General features: G+C 44.4%; 1 protein-coding gene across 1 annotated transcript in view; it reads right to left on the reverse strand.

The window, feature by feature from the left end:
• XYLT1 (xylosyltransferase 1) overlaps nucleotides 1-10387 on the reverse strand; it is a 193993-nt gene extending 183606 nt beyond the window's left edge. The window contains exon 1 of the mRNA XM_080619390.1: nucleotides 10151-10387. Coding sequence (XP_080475516.1) covers nucleotides 10151-10381 — 231 coding nt within the window. The 5' untranslated portion in view covers nucleotides 10382-10387. The remainder of the gene's footprint in view (nucleotides 1-10150) is intronic.
• Between the last annotated feature and the right edge of the window lie 2193 nt (nucleotides 10388-12580).

Raw genomic sequence — 12580 nt, forward strand, 5'->3', positions numbered from 1 at the left:
ATAAATAGTCATTAATCACTTGCAGTCACTTAGCACAGGAGGTAGTGCAGTGGCAGCCTGGCTACTGTAAAAGTTTAATACGGAATTAGATTAGAAATGCTCAAGAATGTGTCATCATAGCTAGAGTGCTACCTGCTAATGGAAACTTTGTTTTGGTTTCAACATTAACAGGGCCTGACCTGGGCTTTTGGGAGCAAGATGACATAATCTTGCTAAGAAGGCACAGACACAACAAACATTGTTAACTACAGAAAGCCAGCCAGCCATGAGCTTTTTACACCACTTTATCACTATACTGCTGTAGCATATTATCACCTATTTTGATCATATCTGTGTTATTAGAAACAAGACCACAGGGATGATGATCAGCCTGTAAGGCAGAATGCACAGGAATCTCCAGCTCCCTCCTATGAGCCGACACACAGCACAGGGGCACTGCCATTACTGGCACATGATGTGCCAGAAATACAGACACAAACATCCTCATCTGTATGCACAGAGCTAAAAGAGCAGGATTCAGATGGTTTTACAAGAATATTCATAATCCTCCTCCCGCCGCCCCCTACTCAACAGCTCAGTCAGAGCCAACTACAGTTATAATTATCACCATAATTATTATTTTAATAAGAACCAGTGACTTATCAAAATATTGCACTGAAGACTTGCACATCTTTTCTTCTAAGACTGCCAAAAAGCTAGTTCATTGCTGAGGTACTGCTCCATGTATGCTGCTAGCAGACAGCACCTCCAAGTTGCTATTTATGCAATTGAGTGACTAAACTCAATTCAAGTGAATGCCAAAGCATAAGCAATTTGAGGCACAGTAGCTGTGCAAAGTATTATTATTCTCCTGGTGTATACAAGCTAACAGCTTTGTTTACTACATTTACTCCTCTTCTGCTTGTTTGCTTGGGTTTTACATACTTTAGGCCAAGTTGCTGAACTTCGATGCCTTAAGGTAGCCACCTGAATCTGTATTTACATATTTAAACATCTGTGTCAGGCATACATACAAAGTTTTAAGTGCATAAGCAAGCCTGTAGGCATACAAGTCAATATAATTACGTGCCTAAATTTATCTCCAGCTACCCAAATGTGTACCTCTGCAGGCAACAAGTTGCTATTTTTCATGAGTGTATTTTTTTTCTACCAGGTACTATTAGCTTGACAACAGATTATTTTTTCTTCACATGCTGGTTGAAGATGCCCCCAGTCCCCTCTGGTAACACTCCGTTTCTACAGAGAAGTCCAATTTAAATATTCATAACCAGCAGATGTCCCTCCTTTAGCCAGGTGCAGCTCCAGGTACGCTGCCAGATTGAGGAAAACATTCTTCAGTTACTCAGATAACTGATGCCCCTGGCAGCTGTGAGGCTCGTCTTCAAGAGTGACCAGTCGTCCTCCTGCCAAGTTTACAGAACAACCCATGACAAGGACCCTAGTCACTGCTATGACTTGTGGCTGTATATTTCTGAAGAACCAAAAATTTGCCATGGAAATGTAATTTTTCAGGTTTGTCTGTTCATTCCCACCAAAGGGTCAATGGGATGAATATAGCTTCAGGGAATTTGCTTCATTTTAGTCGCTACATACATGACCTCTATTGCTTTTTCTCCCAAAAGATGATGTTTAAACTGAACCATATATCCTCCTGAATCAAAAAGTTCAATTATAAAGAACAAAGCTAACTACAAACAGGCTGAGTTTCAAGAACAGAAGACCACTGAAATTAAGAGAGCATGGAATCCAAAATTCGCCATTAAGAAGGCAGCGAATAGCACCAACTCAAAGAAAAATGCTCAGACTCCACCAACGTAACTGTAAAAGTACATCTGAAGGACAAGCAAAGGCTGCAGTATGAAGTAAAAATGAGTGTCCATGACTCATTCAACCAAATCCAAGTTAAAGTTTGCAGTGCCGTTCAGCTTTGTAGAATTGTTTTAAATAAGCATCCCACTTACTCTCTAATAATAGAACAGCAATAGAACAGTAGCTTGAAAACAAAATATGTGGGAAGTATTCAAGATCTGACCTCAGAGTCAACCACACGCTAGTGTGAAATCTTTTTAGCTAACTTTTTTTACTAAACTGATACTCATTTATTGTGAACTTTCATTTTATTACCACAAAAAAAAATTAAAAAATTAAAAAAGAAAAAAAAAAAGAAGAAAAAGAAAAAAAGAGAAGCCAATTATAGACATGCTATAAATAGTTCATCCCTTGGAGGAATCCTCTAATCATCTCTAAAAATAAGAAGTCACATGACTTAAGTGTCCTGCACTGACCCTTTTGGTACTTCACGTAAAAGTATGAACTCAGCAAGGTTACACCATATATAAGATTAAGCAACGTTAGAAGTTGCTCAATTTTTATATCCACACAATTCAAAAGCCTGGTCCCTTCACTTCTAGCTTATACTCAAACTCATTAAAGCGTTCAGTCCTGAATCTGATGCAAAGGTTGGGAGTAACTCCACAGGAAACATAGGCTTCAAGACCACTTTCTGTTTCCACGTGAAGCCTGGAAATCGCCTTTACCTGCCTGAAAACAGCTGGGTAGCCAATTTATAATACTAGCCTCTTCTTGATTTTTTTCTTGATCCATCCACACTAATCAATCCTTTGACTTATCCTACCCTTAGGCTGTACAGTGCCAATCACAGATGAATTCTGATCTGTGAGTAGAAATCAACTGAAGGAGAGTTTGTGGAAGTCCTGTGCTGAACAGGTCCCTGCTGGTAATACTGCAAGTTACACTTGTGACTCTTGTTAAGCACTAGCAGCCATACTTGCTATTCAGCCTGTAAGCTCTTCAAGGCAGGGACCTTTCCTCACATGACTGTAAAGCTTCTAGTGCCCAGATGGTGCCATACAAATGAATAATAATTATATTTCCATGTAGACCATTATTGTGCATAATGTAAATTACTTTCACTGATCCAAGAGGAAATCATTTTCTCATTTTGAAATGAAAAGAGAGAGTAAAAATAATGATTACTTGTTTGATGCTATTATTATAACAATAATTACATTTGTGGGTCCAGAATCCTCAGCTGGTCTGTACTGACTTTAATGGAGCTATGCCAATGCCTGGCAGCTGACAAGCTGGTCCCAGTCTTTGCTGAAGATGTCAAACTATTTCACAAAGACTGATTACTTCAAACCCACACCACTTCCGTGAAAGATGGGAAGTTAATTAAGCACACCTTGAGGACTGGAGAAGAGAAACCGCAGACCCTGCATGTGAAGGAGTGGATTCCTACCACAGCAGGGCCATTATCTGAGCATCACTGCCTTGGCCCCCTTCCCTCAGTGAGGCAGAGGAGGCTTTTGCAGAGATTCAGACCTCAAACAAGCAGAATTGCCTTCTGAAGGCACTCATCTCTCTCTATTCAGGCCTTAGACTGCCTGAATTTAGCACCCCACTGTTTGTGAGATTCAGCCCGGGCTTAAGTGCTCCAAAGGGGACAGCCATAATCATCAGCTCCAAACCTAAAAGGGACAAATAAAGCTGGAACCTGCCAGGACTTGGCTCCTCTAGAGAAAAAAAAAAAAACAAACACCAAGAAACCACAATTATCAGACTAAAGAGGACTAGTCCGGACAGCCAATAACTGATAACACCAAAACTACAGTTTGCTTTCAGCAATGTGGCTCTAAACACTTTGCTACAGACATCAAGAAGTTACTGATGGGAGAAGGCAACCAGGACTCTGCCTTTCCCTGCTCCCACAGAGCACTCTCCTGTTCAACATGTACTCTGTGGCACAGCATCAAAGGCCTACCATTACTTTAAAAAAAAAAAAAAAAAGAAGAGGGACTGAGGTTCTCAAGTCTAAAAATCAGATTCAAACCTTTGGAAGTGCTGCTCCTCAAACTGCACTAATCCAAGTAGTTACACATGCCAGCACTGATGCATCCTGCAAGTATTGGTACAGGGATGCTCCTGCATCTGCCAAATTAGAAGAAAAAATACAGGACATTGTATCCCATTTAAAGAGCTCCAGTGATGTGCCAGACATAATTTTAACACTGTAAAGAAAAATCAGGAAGTATCTGATTAAAATTAATCCTTGAGGTTACATAATTTGGCTGTTCCTACAAATTAAGTTCACTTCATGCTTTCATTGTACTCCTGTCCCTTGATTATGCACTAATAAGATGCTGTATCACATACCATGGACTTTCAATGCCGAAGGGAAAACATATTTAGAAAACTATCTCTCAATACAGCTGAGACATGTGGCAGGTAATGAGGTCCTTTTACACCAGAAAGTATTTGTTTTGCAGTGGCTGACTAAAAGTAAATGGGATTTGTATGCCTCCCGTACAACAGCTGGTCTTCCCTTGCTCAAAAAATAAAAGGGAACATCTGCAAAATCCCATCATACATTAAGGAATAAAAACCCAACACAACAAAAATACACCAGTGGCCTGAAAAAGACTTCCGATGGCATAACCAATTAACATAGATCCATTTCATATAATACCTTCCCACATCCCCACAGAGAAGATGCTTAACGAGGTAACTGCTGCAGGAGTCCATCAATCTAATCTGGTTCTAATACTCTTCTTAAATAATGCATACATTAGTTCCCTGTTAGTGAAAAGCTTTGTTTGTTTTATTAACATGTGCCTTGTTACGTGTTAAGACTTCGTAAAAATCGTTATGCAGCTTCTAGTTGCAGATGTATTGTCTCCCACCTTTCCCATTACAAAATGATTAGTTGACTCCACTCTCCTTTTCAACTGTTATTAAAGCTGTACTGCAGCATGATTAAGCCTCTGTTAACCAGCAAAACTGTACTTAATGGTCAAGTCAGTACTATGGACCCATTCTCTAGGAAATCTACATTTTTTGAGATCTAATACCTTAATGCCATTAATTTTATTCACAACTTAAGGTACCTTAACTAAGCTGATGCACTGAGACCAGCAGGTGAACTAACACAAGTGAGGACCCAGTTCCCACAGGTTGATTCACAGTTGACTGAAGTTTAACACATAAATGATTAGGTCACATTGAGCTCCCCTGCACCTTTCAGGTCTGGAAATTTTTCTGAAACCTTTTTTCCCCGTTATCTCTTGTGTTCATAGATGAGACAACTGAGGCCACATGTTTACATCAACAAGCTACTTCAAGGGGAAGATGTTTATAAACAGGTACCATCTGCTTGTGTCATCATATATGGAACCTCTACATTCACCCATTTAAGCAAAAAGCATAAATTAGGGGCAAAACATTTTTTTTTCCTTGAAATCTCTTGTTTTCTGGATCTTGACAGATTATTCTATGTTTAAGTGCAACTTTGCAAAGTGAACACCCAGAAACTATAGTGAATCTTCCAGTGGTAGCCCAGCTTCTTGCCCAAACCACAGACTGCTTCGATACCAACCTTGCTACCACTCCAGTGCAAAGCTATGCTTCAATGCAGGCACTGTACTGAAACTCTCTCATTAAATACCTCCCACACAGACAATATACACTGATGCTCACAAAGGGTAAGTCCCAGATATGTGTAGGTCCAGGCTGTGTGTGTGTTTCTGGCAAAAAAGCACTGGGAATCTACCTGCAGATCTAAACATTTGGGGGCAAATACTCTTCAAAAGAAAACACTGTTGTTTCCAAACCTGAAAACACACAAGGCTTCTACCTGATACACAAGGTGACTTCTGCACTGTTTTTACTTTGTGGAAGCATTTGGAGAAGGCAACAGGAAATATTTGATGGATGGACTTTAGAGAAATTGAGGTTTTCCTGCTGTACAATTCAGCATTACAGAGTTGCTGATACTTTTCCTCCAGTTACAACTGATCAGTTTTTATAATTGTTAGTGTTGGGTAGAGTAGCAGCTGGATGCCCTTCCTGGTTTCAGTAACCAACAGGTATTACAGAGCTCAAGCACACATTGTAATAACTTTTGGCTTTGGCTTCTTGTTCTTTGACCTGGTGGAGCTCAGCATGTATCTCCAAGAGGTAAGGAACAAGGATAAGAAGAAATGACAACAAGGAACAAGCAAGAATAAATACAAGCTGCTTGAACGCTTCCAGCTGATGAACCCATGGAGGAGTAGTAGATCCAATCTCATCCTCCACATACCCAAGAGAAGAAGAAATATCACATTTCCCACCACAGAAATTAAAATTAAGAGAGGAGGCACTATTGATCTTCAGGACTGTCCTTCCTTGATTAACTTTTGACTGGAGTTAAAACAGGTAATCATTACTGTTCCCACACACATGATTCTCTCTTTTCATTTTACAGTTTTGAACATTTTGAGCTATTGATAGTTATGTTCGGTTGACAGCTGCATGCTGAAAGAAACTCGCCATTTCTTTACAATGAATACACAAAATTTTAGACTACAGAAATGCTTTGATCCCACACCAGCAGGCAAAAGCTGTATTTCACTCAGCTGACACAGTAACAACGCACTGACATTTTTCCTTTATAGTAAACCAGGCAGCAATGAAAACCTAACGGTGCCAAAAGGCATTAAGGAGCATTATGTACCCACAGACATTGCCTTCAACACCTAATTCCGAGGCAGAGACCACAGCTGGGTAACAAAAGCACATCACCGCAACACATAACTGCCTCCATGCAACACTGGGTGTGAGCTAAGACCACGGCAGATGCTCTGCTGTCACATCGCTTTCATCACCAGCTACCCTGAAGCACGGATTTGCATTCCTTCTTCCTACCTTTTGGGCTCCCAACACGCAACACCCACCAACAAGTCCCTTCCACCATCGCTAGCAGGCTGCATTAAAACAGCCTGAGACTTAGCAGCATACTTATGGTATTCTTGCAAAAAGCTGTTTTATACTTACCAAAGATAAAGACCCTTACATAAAAATCAACCCATTCTCAGAGGGTAGCTTAATTCTTCCTTGCTTTCGATGCCTGAGTTTTGCTGAATGAATAAAGCTTGTGCAAAGGGTGATGAACAGCTACAAAAATGGTTGCAAGCACCTACTGAAATCACTGTTAACAATACACTTCATACTTCTTTAAAGCTATCTATAAGCTGGTTTAATTAAATATGGAACAACTGCAGGAAACTGCTTATGAGTAATGAAAGCTCCAGATGTAGCCAGCCAGGGGATCCAGCCCAGAGTGTTTTCAGTTGCAAAATAGCTCAATTCAAAATTGTTTCTTCCTGCCAAGTTGGCAATTCATATTCAATTACGTGCAGGTACAGTGGCAACATTTTTTACTATAGTACAATGTCATTTCATTTTCCAAATGGAATTGTTTATTACACTTATCTGACAGCATTTAATAAGAATCTAAATACCTCTTAAACACCTGTTTCAAAGGATTATGGTTTCTTTTCCCACTGACACAAATTACCAGACCCTCACACTACTTAACTTAGGTCCAGCTCAGCAAAGTCAAATACGCAGCACCATTTCAGTCATATACACAGATCAGAGACAAAGAAAAAATCCTAGATAAATAAAACCACCATAACCTCATCCAGCAACTTTCAGTCATACGTTTGAGGAGCTCGATCTTTTCCAAAGTGTCCAAAATCCAGTTCACATAACTATTTAGCATTAGGGCTCTTAGAAAGGCAGTTAGCTGGATGCCCATGTGTTAAAAACTTTTCAACGTGAAAAAAGTGATCAAGGACAAGTCACAGACACTTAGCAGCCTTTTGAGAAAATACTCCTCAAAGATGTATTAAAACACACCACTCCATTAACAGAGCAAAGACACATTAAAATTAATACTCTTTTTTGGTTAGAATGCAAGAATATTTGAAAAAATCCTTGGAGAGTCTCTCAGATGCACTTAACCTGAAGACATTTGGATATAATGGGACTGCTGTATTTACACCAGCCAGCTTCTTCAACTGTTGCAAAACAATCTGACACACACAAACTATGGGAAACTTGGACTGAGAAGGGTAACTTTGCTCATATATTACATAAATCACATTGTAATGTGGAAACAAAGCAACAAGGGAAAAAAATATTCTTTTACTGATTCTGTACTGTCTAATTGCATTAAACAGCAATCTTCCTCATGAACTGAGCTGAAATCAAAACTGGGCCTGCGCCAGAGACAGCCAACATAGGTAGGATTAGATAAATTTACACATCAGGAGTGCCTGAGAACTTCACCTACCAATTTAAGCAAGCTGCCAGGTTGTTAAGGCAGAAATCTGCACAAATCCAATTTCCCTCTCACTTCTCCACCAAGCACACATTTTAATCAATAGACGGATGCTTAAATGTGGGGTTTTCTATTCTGACAAAGTAATTTTAAGGCTGGTGACCACTTCCCCGGTGTGTAGATTAAGCAAAGCCGCAAGTACCATAAAGTCATCTTGAAGAAGTATTGCCAAATCACCTCTTGACAAAGCACTTTGTCAAGCACACTGCCACTTGTCTTGAGCATTGTTGGTTTTTTTACTACCAATGTCAGACATTGTAGGACAGCCCCATATGATCCACACTAGTCATTAGGTAACAAGGGAAAAATAGGTACACTCAGCATGTGTTTTAAAACACGTTCTATTCAGAACCCCAGTGCTCCATCTTTAGGTCTTCAATTGAATCTGTATGCACAAAGGCATGATTCATAACTGCCAGCATCAAAATAATCATATTCTGTGTCTGCATGTCACCAGCACACAAACAACCAGCTCTCAGCTCTGAACTTGGCGCTTGCTCCAGCACACCGGGCGCAAACCAGATGCTGTGCCAGGACATTTGTAAGACAACTGCTCACAGTACTCGCTCTGACACTGCCCTGGAGCCCACAGAAGAGGGTTATTTCCTAGAAAGCCTGGTGAGCTGGGGCTGGAGTGCCAGATGCAGTCCCCCTCCCAGCCCCCTGCCTGCCCAGGGACCGGGCACCGACCAACCTGCCATAATCGACAGTGGGGAGACCAAGGAAAAAAGCTGGAAGAGAAAGAGAAAAAAGACTAGACAGACAGGAAAAGAAGCTGAGAGCGCAGTACTGGAGAAAAAAATAGTGGACTCTGAGCAGTTACGCTTATGAACACAGCAAGTACCAAGATAAGGTTACATGTAGAGACAAAAATTGAATGCAGTAAGCAGAAATGTTAATTTTCACATCTAGAAAGCACAGCAAGATCTGCACACACTGGATGGGTATGTACTACCTTTCAGAAAAGTTGTCCCAAATATCAGTGATGGAGCACTCGTGTGCTCAGGGCAGGGTCCTCTACAGCCTTTCCGCGGCTGAAACACCCACAGTCATTTATGAAGGCAAGTCACCTCTGAGCCCCAAGCTCTTGCTTTCTCTCTCAAGACACAAACAGAAATACAGAACCAGGCAAAAATATGCATGCATACTTTAAGAGGCAACACTTATTTAATGTAAGCCTACTGAAAAAGAATTACATGAAAAAAACAAAGGAAGCTTCTCTTGAGCTGAAAAATACTACATGCCGGTAGTACACATAAACGCTCATTTCTGAGGTTTGCGTTAACTGACCAAGAACCTGTTCATTTGCTTTTTCACGTGCCTATTAGAAAATTCAGAAATGCAACTGGCAATAGGACCAGCTCTGCAACCCTGCTGCGGTTCCAGGCCTGAGTCAATTAAATGAAAACTGGGGAGTGTGCAAAAGGAAATGGTAAGAGATGGGACGAGACGGCAGTTTCAGTATCCTTGAGTTTTTAGCGGTTAATAAACCGATTGCATGAGATTTCATTGCCTGTCACCTACTGGGCCTGAGAGAGCTGTGCAATAAAGAATAGCGCCTGTGCAGTCTTCAGGTGGAAAAAACAAAGTAGCAGTAAAATAAACCCTTAGAAAGGTATGGGGCAGCGAAGTTCGGGGATGCTGAAGCGCCTGCCGCAGGCAGTGCCGGAGGAGAGCCGGGCAGGACGGGATCCTGCCAGGCCATTCCCTGGCCGCTGCACGTGCAGCAGGACCCCGGCCGTGGGTGGGAGCCCGCACGGCGGGACCAGACCCGCACAACGGCACCTGCGCGGCGGCGGGAGCGCCTACACGGAGCGGGGGGACGCGATCCCCGGGCGACCGCTTCTCGCTTCGCCCCAACTTCCCCGCGGCACCCGGGCAGTCCCATCCGCACAAGCGCGGAGAAATGCTGTGAGACCGGTGCGGAGCCGACCACCCCCCCTCGGCGCCCCCGCCCGCTCCTACCATCGCCTTGCCGTACGGGGCGGCGGGTCCGCGGCGCTGCGGGTGCACCCGCTGGTCTCCGCCGTGGTCTCGCTTCTCGCGGCCAGCGGCGCCGCCGCGCTGCTCCTCGCCGGCATCGAGGGAGGTGAAATTCCAGACAAGGAGGGTCTGCAGGAGCAGCACGGTGAGCGCCGCCACCAGCGCCGAGCGGGAGCGCCGCGCCAGCCGCCGGGCGCACGGAGCGGCCACCATCTTCGCTGCTGCTGCTGCTCCTCCTGCCGCCGCCGCGCTGCCGAGAGCCGCCGCATCCGCCGCGGCACGGAGTTTTCAGCCGGGCAGAGCCAGACGTCAGCAGGAGGAGGGCGGAGGTGGGGAAGGAGGGCGGGCGGGCAGGCGGAGGAGGTGTGCGCGGCGCGTGGGGATGGGGGAAGCCGGCGGGGAGCCCGGGCAGCGCGGCAGCCCGCGGCCGGGCCAGCCCGGGGCGAGGGGTGGGGTTGGCGGAGGAAGAGGAAGGAGGTGGAGGGTGGGCTGGCGACGGAGGAGGAGCGGCAGCGGGGGCTGCTCTTGCTGCTGCCGGCCGGCGGGCGAGCCCCGATCCTGCGTGAGGGGAAGGGTCCGGGGCGGGGCGGCTGCGCGACTCACGGCGGGCGGGAAGGCGCGGGAGGGGAGGGGGCGGCCAGCGCCGGGGCGCGCGGCGACTGCCATCTTCTGAGGGAAGGCTGCCGCGCGCCGGCGGGCGGGAACCGCGCGTGAGGCGACGGGCGCGAGGCGGGCGGCGGCACCTGGCGGGCGGGGAAGGCCGCCGGCTCGCACCCGGTTCCTGCCTTTCCCCGGCCCCGACTGTGCCCCCGGGGACGCGGGTGCCCGGGCCTTACTCTGTTGTATTTATATTGTATTCTAACCGGCTTGGAGCCCACTCGTGCCGAGCTGACCTGCGGCCGTTTCGGCTGGGAGCATTAAAAATGGCCGCAGCAAAAAGGTGGTGAGGCTTATGCTCCTTCATGAAAGGAAAATCTGTCAGTAAATCCCCAAACTTCCACAGTTTATCATCAGCGCTGCATATGCTCATTCATTTTCCTGCCAGGTAGCTGCTGAGCAGTTTTTACTTTTGACCAGCTGTTACTCCAACCCTTCAAAGTAGACCCAAGCATAACGCTCTGAGGGGCCTGAGCCCATGTGGGTGCTGCCTTGGCGGACCGGTTTGGTTGCTTGAAGCATTGGTCTGCCTTGACAGATACCATTTCTGCCATCTGAACAGCAGCCTCCATGTACTATGCTGGCACAGACCATTTCATGAGCAAAAATGGTCCAAATTCCCCAAGACAGACTTCTTTCCTGAAGCCAAAGGGTCACTGGCAGCATTTGGCCTCACTGGAGTGAAAGCGAGAGGAAGATGCAATCTCCAGAGCCCTGTGAGGTTTGTGGGTAGCAGGCACAGGTGCAACGTGACTGTAATTAAATGCCCACTGTCTCAAAAGTGTACCTAATGGATGGCTTCAGTGGCCTTTTTCTCCCATGCTAGCATTGGCTTTCTAATCTGAAAGATCTCATTATCTGATGATAGTAATAAAGTAGGGAGTTGGGGTTTTTTTAATCTGCCTGCACGGTGCCTCTTTGTGTAAGCCTAATTCCACTTTACAAAGCAAATACAAAGGTAAAAAATAGTTTCTTCTGATAAGAACAGTTGCTTTTCTAAATGATAGCCAAGTAGGATTTGCACAGACCAGGATTTTGTTTGCATTGGAAGTGCTTCAGTTTCTGATCTGGAGAACAATGAAAGAAGTAGCAAGATTCAGAAGCATCCTTTATTAAGGGAATGTTCCCCGTGAGCCAGTGAGGCTACAAATAAAATTTCACAGGATTTATCTTTTGTGGCAGTGTTACAGAAGGAGATGAAGTATGCTGCAGGTAGTGGCAAGAAGCACTGTGCAAGTATTTAGGTTTATAGAGGAGGCTTGGGAAGTTGACTGGTAATTTTTATTCCAAAACATCAAGTAATTGGGCATTATAAATACACTCCAGTAAATCTGCTGACAAATAGTAAGTGCCTTCCTCTTCAAAAGGAAGTTGTGGTATTAGCATGTGGTTGTCCCATGTAGCCTGCCCCTGGGCTTTTAGAGGGCAGGAGGTACTAAAGGAGCCAGAAAAAAACGGACTTTGAACAGGCCAAATCACCAAGAGCTCTGAAAAGCCACAGACCTCAGGGCCTGACTCTGATCCTGTGACCTTCATTGTGAAGTGGGAGACACATACGAATGGATGACCTAAAACTGGCAAAAAGCCCTAAAAGTAACATTCAAAATGGGCAGTGTTTCAGCACAGGACAACACTGCTGTCTATAAAAGGAGCACAGCAGTAATTATGATCAAATTGTGATCCATGTTCCTTAGAATTTTTATGACCTATTGGAAAATTTCCTACGCATATTAAAGAGGGAATTTTTATACTGGA

This window comes from Psittacula echo (assembly GCF_963264785.1).
Source record: "Psittacula echo genome assembly, chromosome: 5".
NCBI lineage: Eukaryota > Metazoa > Chordata > Aves > Psittaciformes > Psittacidae > Psittacula > Psittacula echo.